Here is a 12,156-nt window from a genome sequence, read left to right on the forward strand (position 1 = left end):
GAATTTTCAAAGAGAAGAAAAAATTTCTCAGAATGAAACTAAAAATAATGAGTGCAGTTCCTCAAAAACTTAACCAGAGTTATCATATGACCTTCTGTCATATGTGTCAAGAGAACTGAAAATATATGGTCGTGCAAAAGTGTACAAGAATGTTCATAGCAGCACATTCATAAGAGCCAAAAAGTAGAAGCAGTTCAAATGGCCATCACATGATGAATGGATGATAAGCAAAATGTGCTATATTCATACAATGGAATGATGTGAATCCATACAATGGGATATCACTCAGAACTGATTCATGCTACAAAGAGATGAACCTTAAAAACATTCTACTTTGAAAAAACAGCCAGACATTAAAGGTCACATATTGTATGGTTCCATTTATTGAAATGTCTAAAATAGGCAAATCCACAGAGACAGAAAGTAGATGCTGGTGCCAGGGAATGGGGGAAGGATACAATGGGAGTGACTGCTAAAGGTTTTTTTTTGCAGTGATAAAAATGTCCTGGAATTAGACAATAGGCTGCACAGTCTGATGAATGTACAAAACCACCAAATTGTACACTTTTAAAAGGTGAACTGTATGGTATCTGAATTATTATCACATTTTAAAAAAAATTCCAACAATAGCCCTGGCCAGTGTGACTCAGTTGGTTGAGTATCATCTCATGCACCAAAAGGTTGCTGGTTCAATTCCCAGTCAGGGCACATGCCTGCGTTGTGGGCTGGATCCCAGGGAGAGGGTATGCAGGGGGCAGTTGATCAATGTTTTTGCTCTCACATCAGTGTTTCTCTCTTCTCCTCCCTTCCTCTCTCTCTCTAAAAATCAATTTAAAATAAAAAAATAAATTGCCACCTATTTTTTTTAATTCCAACAATTATTTTTTTTTAAATATGTTTTATTGATTTTTTACAGAGAGAAAGGGAGAGAGATAGAGAGTTAGAAACATTGATGAGAGAGAAACATCGATCAGCTGCCTCCTGCACATCTCCTACTGGGGATGTGCCCACAACCCAGGCACATGCCCTTGACCGGAATCGAACCTGGGACCCTTCAGTCCCCAGGCCGACGCTCTATCCACTGAGCCAAACCGGTTTCGGCCCAACAATTATTTTTTAAAAAGGAGGGGAGACTATATTTTTCAAAATTGCCAATGTCATAAAAGATAAATGTACAGTATATACATTTGTACATATGTAACATTGAGAAAAAGAAAGAAAAAAAGAGAAAGCAAATGGGGTAATAACGTTAAAATTAGTTGAGTCAGGATTCAGAATATACAGGTGCTTTTTTGTACTCTTTATTTTTGCAACTATTTTATACATTTGAAATTATCTCCAAATAAAAATTTTTTAAACACTAAAAAAAAAAAAAGAGTGGGAAAACCATGATAAAATAAAAATAATTGATTTACTGTAAATGTGTTCTATTTCAATTTCCTAACAAATCTAACACACCCATTCCCATCAAATTAGATCATATGTATAATTGCATAGGATTCTCCTTCCTTTTCCTTGGGTAACTTCTAATCCAATTCTGATAGCTAGGGAAAAATTACAAGTATAGAAAAAAGGAAGTGCTAAAATAGTCCTCTTTTTAGGATATACTGGTGTCTTATAGGTGTCACAAAATTGAAGAATTACATTTAGAAAACCACTAATGGCACAATCAGCAAGAGAAAAGGGTCAATTCAAAGCCAACCATTGCCCTGGCCAGCGCTGCTCAGTCATTAGAGTGTTAGCCTGCACCCTGAAGCTTCTCTCTTTCCCTCTGTCTCCCCCTGCCCCCTCCCTTCCACTCTCTCTAAAAATAAATCAATGGAAAAAAATATCCTCACTCCTCAGGTAAGGATTAAAAAAAAAAAAAAAAAAAAAAGCCAACCATAATCCAATTCTAGAGATTTCCCCACTTTGCTTTCTCCTGCCTCCTTAATCTACCACCAAGGGATTTCATGTACCTTCCTTATGTTTCTGTCCTTTGATTCTAAATGCATAAAAGGAATTCAAAATGCCACTCTCCAGAGCATCTTCTCAATTATTTAAGATCTTGCTTCTGGGCATGTCCTCAAAAACTTGGCTCATCCCTAACCGGTTTGGCTCAGTAGATAGAGCATCGGTCTATGGACTGAAGGGTCCCGGGTTCGATTCCAGTCAAGGGCATGTACCTTGGTTGCGGGCACATCCCCAGTAGGAGGTGTGCAGGAGGCAGCTGATCCATGTTTCTCTCTCACCGATGTTTCTAACTCTCTATCCCTCTCGCTTCCTCTCTGTAAAAAAAATGAATAATACATATATTTTTTTAAAAACGTGGCTCAAATAAACGCCTATAAAACTTTCTTTAAAAGCTAACCATGAACTTCTGCATTGATATCAAAATCTAAAAGAATGTCTTCCTCCTACATAAATATCTATTTAAATTTCCCTAATCGAAATAACATTTGGTATTCATTTCTGGGTACTGTGGTAGGCTGCGTAAGGGCCCTCAACGACATCCGCACCGTAAAATAAACCCCAAATTGTTAATGTTACTTTATACAGCAAAATCCTTCCAACGTCACGGGTTCTGAAACGGGGAGGTCATCCTGAATTACTTGGGTGAACCGTAAATGTGATCACAGGTGTACTGATAGGTGAGAAGTAGAAGGAGATTTGACTACAGAAGAGAAAGCAATGTAACCATAGAAGCCGGGATGGAGTGATGCGATTATAAGCCAAGGAATGCTGGCAGCCCCCAGAAGATGGGGGAGGTAAGGAGCAGGTTTCCCCTGAAACCTCCAGAAGGAACCAGCCCTGCTGACACTCTGCCTCTAGCCCTGCAGAACTCATTTTGGACTCTGACCTCCAGAAACAAGGTGTGTGATATTTGTTATAGCGGCAACAGGAAACAAATACAAGTGGAAAAGTAAAACTCAGTGGAATGTTAAGCCTACTTAATACCTGTGTACTTTACTACTGATTCCCTGCTATATGTAAACTAAAGAGAAGGATTAATACAGCTAAAGTGGTTCAGATTCCTAGGATTCCACTTAACTGCCCAACATAACCGCCATCTTTTTGATCCACTGATTTCACCTTTTATTAGATTGCCGGTAGCATTTTGCAACTACTGTTATAAAAATTCATTAATGGCATTCATTCTTCCCACCCTGAATTCTTCTGAAATATGTAACTGCTACTAGTATGAGTGACACCTTTGTATGTTAGCTGTTTCTGTGTAAGCGAAAAGCAATGGGCATTGTAAGATGCAAACAATTTTTTAAATGCCCTTTATAAATAACCATCAGAATTTTCTCACTAAATGGACCTTCTAGGAATCACTCTAAACTAAGATGGCGCAGTCCTAAAAACTTCTGAATGCCCAACCTGGTTTGGCTCAGTGGATAGAGCATCAGCCTGTGGACTGAAGGGTCCTGGGTTAGATTCCACTCAAGGGCACATGCCCGGGTTGCAGGCTCGATCCCCAGTAGGGGGCGTGTAGGAGGCAGCCGATCAATGGTTCTCTCTTGTAATTGATGTTTCTATCTCTCTCTCCCTCTCCTTTCCTCTCTGAAATCAATAAAAATATATATTTTAAAAAAACTCTGAAGAAGAGTGACACGCACAATAAATTTACTCACATCACCACATCAAGGCAGCGGCATTCTAAAATGTCGTGTAAATAACCGGTGGCATCCCTGCTAGTGTCCATAGCACTGAAGGAACAACCCGAGGCTGATTGTTACTGCTCTCACAGCTTCGACTAAGCCATCGTTTTTTAAAAATATATTTTATTGATTTTTTACAGAGAGGAAGGGAGAGGGATAGAGAGTTAGAAACATCGATGAGAGAGAAACTCGATCAGCTACCTCCTGCACACCCCCTACTGGGGATGTGCCCGCAACCAAAGTACATGCCCTTCACTGGAATCGAACCTGGGACCTTTCAGTCCGCAGGCCAACGCTCTGTCTACTGAGCCAAACTGGTCAGGGCTAAGCCATCTTTTTTAAGCTAACCTTGAAGAATGAGAAGTCAACATTTTGCCTCTCAGAACTTGCTCAAAAAGAGAAAAGCAGATAATATTCAAATTTTTTAAAAAATCACATACATAAGAGAATTACATAGCCATGCAGTTAAAATAATTGAAAGAGTTTTTAAAATTATCTTAAAATAATGCAAACAAAAAGGAAGAAAAGACAACAATCGACTTTAGATCTTTTTAATAGCATTTGAAGATTATTACATGTTGAAAGATTACTATGTGAATAATAAATGCCTATTTGCACTTGAAATAGATCTTTTCTAGCCACATGTTGCTATTTTAGTTTGTCTACAGTGATACTAATCTCTAGAAACTCCCTGCTAAGGCAAGATACCCTACCAATACACCCCTAGGTCCTCATCAAAAGGATCATTTTTGCTATAATATGTATTGAGCATATACTATGACAAATCAGACAAATATAACTGTCTTCTATTTTCCATGCATCTACCACTTCCTGAATAACCTCTCCTCACATTAATTTGGTAGCTTTCAAAAAATAAAGCATTTGGTGGAGTGCAATTTGCTTAACAACCACTATGGGGCGCTACAAAAATAAAAACAGATTTATCCTTAAGCTTATACCCTCATAATGACATTTACACACAAAGCTAATGACTGCCCAAGTGTAAAGAATGTCTTAAGCCCTAACTGGTTTGGCTTAGTGGATAGAGCAAGGGGGCCAGTTCACTGTCCCTCAGACCGTTGGAAGGCCAGACTATATTTTTTTTTAAAAAAAAGAATGTCTTAAGAGAAGCATCAATAAAGTGCAAGGGGAAGTCAACGGAGAAAAGGACTGGAAAATACAGGTTCTGTGTAGCCTTCCCGGAGGGCAGGGGAATGATATAGGAAAGAAGAGAGAAAAACCACAGCTTGTATGAGGATCAGAAGATGGCTGAGTTTGGCTGGAGTAACGACACAAGAAAGGGAGGAGCAAGCCAACCCTTGAGAAGGTCAGTTTCTACGGCTCCAGGAGGCCTAAATGCCAGGCTGCAACTTGAAATCTGTTCATTGAGCAATGAAGACTTACGCAGGGTGACTGCAAAGAATAAAGTCAACAGAAGTAAACAAAGCTCTTGGGCTTGTTTTGCCCCTGCCTCCCCCCCCCCCCCCCCCAGCCAACTGGAAAGGTAAGAAGGGGGGTGGGGGACCTATGTTCGTTTCAGGTATCAGAAATCAGCAAACTGTATCAGAACTAAAAGAAAGGCAGCACACTGAATGAATGTCCAGCGAGTCTTAGTACAGTGTATCAAAGCTAAGGGCACATGAGGGGACCTGTTCCAAGTCATTTCTGAATATCCAAAATTCTAAGTGAGACTTTTCTCCATGTCCAGTACTTTGAGAGCCATATACTATATGGCCTCTATTTAAAACTTAAAGCTGCCATGAAATCCTCTTTTTGCCTCTAAAGACTGCTAAGTGTTTAACAGAATTCAGGAATTAAATGTTGTTACTAAGAACTGGACATCTCAGCAGGATGCACGGGGTCTTGGAACTTAAACGTTCAGGATACCAAGCATTCCAGGCTGACAACTGCTATCTTATGAGGCCCCCTAGTGCTCACAATGCAGATACTTCAGAAATTCAAACACTGACACTTCAGAAAAACCTTTATTAAATCAACTATAGAATCCATCAGTAGCTATGATTCTTGTACCAATTCCATTCTGGGATGTGGGGGTTCCCACACCACCAAGCAATTCTCAGACACCAGCTGAGTGTCCTACCATTCAACTCAATTCTGACACCATCTACAGGAAGATATAACATCAGAATCCACAGGTTAAGGGTTCAGCCCTTCCTACAAGACCCCCCCCCACACACACCCAACACACACACACACACACACACACACACACACGCACACACACACACACAACCTTCAGATGCCAGTCCAAGTCCAGGTTGTCACCTGTGCTTCTGATTGAATGGCTATAAATCAGAGGTTCCGACGCCCTCCTTGAATTTGATTAATTTGCTAGAGTGGCTCACAAAATTCAGAGGAACATTTTACTTACTAAATTACCAGCTTATTATCTATAATAATAAAAGGGTAATATGCTAATTAGACCGGATGTCATTCTGGACAAAGCTGGGACCGGAGGGAAGCCTGGGTCCCAGGTGCCAAAGGGAAGCCAGTGCCGGCAGCCGGGGGAAGGAAGGCCTACTCTTGCACAAATTTCGTGCATCAGGCCTCTAGTCCTATATAATAACAGCCCAATATGCTAAGTGTCCAACCGTTTGTTCGACAGTTGGACCAGTTGCTATGACATGCACTGACCACCAGGGGGCAGGCGCTCCAATCGGTAGGATAGCTTGTTGCTGGGGGCTGGCTGAGATGGGCCAGACATGCCCTGGAGCCCTCCCACGGCCCTTCCCTGGCTGGCCACCCTCTTGCAGTCCCTCCCCAGCCTGCCGGCCCCGACCAGGGCTGGGCGAGATGGGCCGGACATGCCCTGGACGAATCCGTGCACCAGGCCAGTTTCGGCCTGATCCCCACAGGCCAGGCCGAGGGACCCCACTGGTGCACAATCCGTGCACCAGGCCTCTAGTAAAAGAAGAAAAATAATAAAAGGATATAACTCAGAAACAGCCAGATGGAAGAGATGCATAGGGCAATGTATGGGGGAAAGCCCATAGCTTCCATGCCCTCTCTGAATACAAAATTCTTCCCAAATTTCTATGTGTTCACCAACCCCGAAGCTCTCTGAGCCCCACCCTTTTGGGGTGTTATGAAGGCCTCATTAAATATGCATGATTGAGTAAATCATTGGTGACTGGTGAGTGATCCCACCTCCAGCCTCTCTATCCTCCCCAGACATCAGAGATGGGACTGAAAGATCCATTCCTCTACTCTGGGTGATTCCCCCAGCAACCAACCGGCCCCATCCTTAGGTGCTTTCCAAAAGTCACCTCATTAACATACACCCAGGCGTGATGAAAAGGGGCTTGTTATGAGTAACAAGACACCTGTTTCACCTTTTGGCTCTGAAGCAACTTCAGGAATTGAGGACAAGATATTATGACAAAATACTCTGACAAAAGATGCTCCCATTGCTCTTATCACTCAGAAAATCCCAACAGTTTGGGGAGGCTGTGAGTCAGGAACCTTGGACAAAGGCTAAATATATATGAGAAATATATTCTGAGCACCTGAACGACCAAACATCTATTTCTTATAAATCACATCACTACAGTAGCCCATCTATATATATAAAAACCTAAGTGACTGTTATGACCGATCGACTGAACTACTGGTCGACCGGTCGCTATTATGCACACTGACCACCAGGGGCAGACACTCAATGCAGGAGCTGCCCCCTGGTGGTCAATGTGCTCCCACAGGCAACCTCCCACGGCCGGTCAACCTCTTGTGGTCCCTCCCCCCAGCCAGCCAACCTCCTGGGGTCCCTCCTGCTGGCCAGCCAACCTCCTGCAGTCCCTTCCCCAGGACTGGGCAAGATGACCCCAATCAGCCCTGATCGCTGGCCAGGCCGAGGGACCCCACCTGTGCACAAATTCGTGCACCGGGCCTCTAGTTAAAAAAAATATATCTTTTTTAGGGAAATAAATTATACAGGTGAAATATAAAAGATCTGATTTTAATTTAGCTTGAATTATTTTGAGCCAACTTGCAGAAGACAAAGCCTAAAAAGTCTAAGCAATATTTAATAATAAAATTATTTTTCAAAATTATGGTCTCTGATGGTATCATTCCACTTTGCTTTATTTCTTGATTCAGTTAAACTACTAATGTATCATATATAACACTCAAAAACTGAAGCTTCAGATGACGATAGATTATGATTAAGTTGTTCATAAGGAGTGTTTATCACTTGTATAATTTTAGAAAATAAAATTTGAAAAGTCAGCATACATTATTCTCCTCTAAAGTTGATCTATCTTCTGGAATCTCATACTTAGGTCTGTATCATCTATTTTGATGACATTATCATCTATTATGATGACATTTTTCAATGGTATTCTTTTTTCTTACTTTTTTACCACTGTGGCTTTAACTAAGCAGCTGAGAAATGTGTTAAAATGACTGCATGGTAATTAAGTAGCCAAGTCTGCAAACAATATACCTTTCTTTTTTATGTATGTAAGGGAACCCATCCCCAAACCATTACCATCCCTCCATCGCATCCCCAGCTCCATCCTCAATGTTCCTGGCCAGACCCATAGAATTTCTGTCCTCTTAATAAGATTAGAAAGAAACCCTTTACTCTTTTCTACCCCTCCCTTCTTCCCTCTTATCTCTTCCTCAGAGTGGGGAGTCTCATCTAATTAGTAAGACTTGGGAAGCCGTCACTAAGTATGCCTAACATCCCTTTCCCTTTGGGATCCAGCCCAGCGATGACAGTCTCCCTTCACCAACCATTAACAGCCTGTTCCTGTCGGGGTGAGGACTACAGGCCGTCCAGCTGCCTGGCTGTGAGTGGGTGAGTAAGTTTAACATGGTAGGAGTACAACATGAAGTCACATTCTCTAATACCAGCCATCAGCCAATATTTCAAGCCCCGACTTCAGCATCGATTTCTAAACTGTATGATAGTTTAGAGGACAAAAGTATGACCAACTGTCACCCAAGAATATAAATTAGAGCAAATAATCCCTTTAAAAACATAACTCTCATTTTCTACGTTTTAAATTGACTGGAAGAGAAAGGTATTGAGGATTACCCTGAGTATACCTGAATTTATATCATTCCTTGTTCATTCCACAACAACAAAACAACCCAAGACCTATGGGAACGAGACCTTACATTTAGATCATTAATCGTTTGGTGTCCTTATTCTAGGTAGAAACATATAATCTTCTAAATGAGAAGACTATTCCTTGAACATACGCATCAACTCTTACTAAGCATTATTTTTATGCTGCTCATTACAGAATTCGGGTAATTTTATATACTAAATGAAGCCTCCCTTGATGTCTCTGAAAGTAGTAGATAATTCCTGCCTTTGTTATGCTCAAGCCCTTCCTTTCGTTCAAAAACATGTATCTGAGACTCTTCTTCAAACCGCATGTACTTCAGACTTACTCTAAAGTAAAGCATAAATCTGTGAAGTCTCCATGAAAACATATGAGGACATGTGAATAAATGCTCCTGATTTGGCTTATAAACTATCTCCCTCCCCGCCCCCCCCCCCCCTTGTGTTACTTGCCGAGAGCCGGTCCATCCTTGCTGTTTCAAGGGACCCGGCATATATGGCATACTGTTCTTAATATGTTTTCTCACCTTCTTGGCACTATGTGTTTTAACCAAGGTCTCTGAGAAAGGTTGTTTCCCCAGGTAGGGATTTTACCCTGAAGTTAGGGAGGGAATAAAACCTTTTAACTAAGTGCCAGGGGGGTAATTAATCACTTTAACTACGAACAATCTTGCTTAAGCTACATAATCTTTACTCCCTGGAATGAAGATAAGAAACGCCCTAACCTTTGTAATAGAGATTGATAGGATTGAATCAACTGGTATAAATACAGATGCAACAAGACAGCAGAACTCAGAACTTAGAAGACAGAACTTAGAATACAGAGCTTAGAACACAGAACTTAGAAGACAGAACTTAGAAGACAGAACCAAGAGAGACAGAACCTACACACAGAACCTACACACAGAACCTACACACAGAACCTACACAGAACCTAGAGACAGAAGAACTTCGCTGGAGAGAACATGGCAAAAGATCCTGGACAGAAGCTGGAGACAGAACCTAGAGACAGAACCTAGCGAGGGAACATGGCTACAGAACCTGGCTGGAGAACCTGGAGAACCTAGCAAGACAACATGGACACAGAACCTGGCTGGAGATCCTAACCAGAACTTCACTGGAGATCCTGACCAGAACTTGGCTAGAGATCCTGGCTAGGCTGCTGATCAACTGAACGCTGTCTCCGTGTCATTCCTTCTTCGCCGACTCCGTCCTCACCTATGGGGAACCCCTGGACCTGCTGGGGCTCGACCCCAGCAGTTACTGTGGGTTTCTGTTTTAATTTTTTAAAATTTGGCATCTAAAAAAAAATGAACCACAACCAATTTTTAGCACTAAATCGATTCTTACAAATCATATTCATTTATATTGGTAGCAGTCCCAGAGTATAAATCGCAGTAAACAAGTCATTAGATTCTATAACTACTCTATCACTGTTATTAGAAATCACATATATAAGATGACTCCAACTTCACAGAGTGTTCAGGTTAATTTTCATGGTGATTTTTTTTCTTTTAGTTAATTGCCAAGCTGGTTTCTGATTGGGGAAAAATCACTAGGTTTCAAGCACCACCATACGCCTGTGTTCTGGGACAGTAGTACAATGCACGTATCAGAACACTGTACGTTGACTCCGCTGGCTACCCATTTAGAGGAAAGGGCAGAGGTCATAGAATAGACAGAACTGTGTTCAATCTTCCTACCAGTAGTGGGTAACATACATAACCTGCATGAGCCTCAGTTTTCTCATCTGAAATTAGAGATGATAATATAGAGTTTTAAACTCTATAAGAAAACAAGTATGTAAGAAAAAATATATGAGAACACATAGTACGTGTACAACAAATAGCAGTTATTGTCCTAATCAGTCTCAACCACAGTTCTAACATGGATGAAGGCCACCACAGATTCATGGCATTGCTATAACAATATTTATTTAAAGAGACTCTGATTAACACATTATATTTAGTGTCAAGTCAACTTACCAAGACAGGAGTACAAACCCTGGCTTATCCAAGCCAATATGGCAAGCGTTATAAGGTCACCAAAACTAGCAGCAATGGGTGTGGCAACATTATCAGGATTTATACCAGTCTTCTTTGAACCAACGATAACCCCAACCATGATTATTCCTAGAAGAAAGAACATTCATTACTTTTCTGCTATGATTTTAAAAACAATCAATTCCCCTACATACAAAATACACAGGCTAGTCAAACAGCCTATGAATTTCAGTTAGACTGCTTAAACAAGCTGACTAACACAAACAAAACATTTGACACTAGTGCTCTGGCAAAATGCCTTTAAAGGAATTCCAAGTGGGGAATCATGGAAGATTCGAGAAGGTCAATGTTGCATTTAGACACCTGAAAACCTCCAGTAAAATAAAGTTAAAGCTAAAGTTTCAAATTTAGTAACTTGTATGTTTTAGATGTAATGTATTTGTATGTATCAAACACACACATTTTATTTTAACCCTCAAATAATGCATGAAAATATCAAAGAAAGCTAAGTCATCTTTATATGCATAGCAACTGGGGAAGAAAACCAGTAAAAACAGATTTGTTGACATAGTGGAAGCCAGGAATACTTGCTTCCTTTTATTATTTGAAGGTATTGAAATGTTAAGGGGAAGGAAGCAATTGAATTTTGAACATGAGGCCAGAAGCTGTCTTTGTATGGAATACTCTCGCAATCCAAAGTTTGTGTCTAGGAACCTGTAACTAAAGAACAGAAGCTGAAAATGTGACTGCGTACCTACACTTTTAAGTCCTTATCTCCCTGAATCATAGAAATGGGAGAAAAATGATAACGTTTCTATCCACACCTAATTGTACAGATTTCCTCATGCCAACACACTCATTCAAAGGATGCATTGGAGGCAATTTAAGATTAGTTTACTGATGTGCTAATAAGAACCAATACGGAAGCCTTGATATGGCTATAAAAAACAACAGGATCTCATGGCATTTTAAGATTGGAAATGACTCTAAATGAATTTCTTCCAGCAAACTCGTGTTATAGGCAATACAACTGAGAGTACGGTTTACATTCTTGCCTAAGGTCACAGAGGTTGTAAGTAACTCTAGTCCACTGTTTTCTCTACTATCCCATAAAGCCAAAATTGTTAAAAGTAGAATTGCTGGGGGGGGGGGGGGGGAGGGGAGGAAGAATGGGGGGATAAGGACACATATATAATATCTTAATAAAGAAATTTTTTTAAAAAGTAGAATTGCTGTCTTGCTTCAAAATAATGTCTCATATCTTATATTATGGAGGCTTTTTCAATCTATGGACTTACCTTTCCCATAATATCAATGAAGAACAATAAAAGCAATAGCAGAAAAAATTTTTAAATGTATTATGCAATAATCAATCAAGATGTGATCATGCAGAATTCTTTCTTCAAAATCAGCAAAT

General features: G+C 40.5%; 1 protein-coding gene across 7 annotated transcripts in view; it reads right to left on the reverse strand.

Moving 5' to 3' along the window:
* SLC41A2 (solute carrier family 41 member 2) overlaps window positions 1-12,156 on the reverse strand; it is an 87,339-nt gene that overhangs the window by 28,770 nt on the left and 46,413 nt on the right. For all 7 annotated transcript variants that reach the window (XM_036299739.1, XM_036299740.1, XM_036299745.1 and 4 more), the window contains one exon: window positions 10,722-10,868. In XM_036299739.1, the coding sequence (XP_036155632.1) occupies window positions 10,722-10,868 (147 nt within the window). The remainder of the gene's footprint in view (window positions 1-10,721; window positions 10,869-12,156) is intronic.

This window comes from Myotis myotis, unplaced genomic scaffold, assembly GCF_014108235.1.
Source record: "Myotis myotis isolate mMyoMyo1 unplaced genomic scaffold, mMyoMyo1.p scaffold_m19_p_3, whole genome shotgun sequence".
In the NCBI taxonomy this organism is placed as follows: Eukaryota; Metazoa; Chordata; class Mammalia; order Chiroptera; family Vespertilionidae; genus Myotis; species Myotis myotis.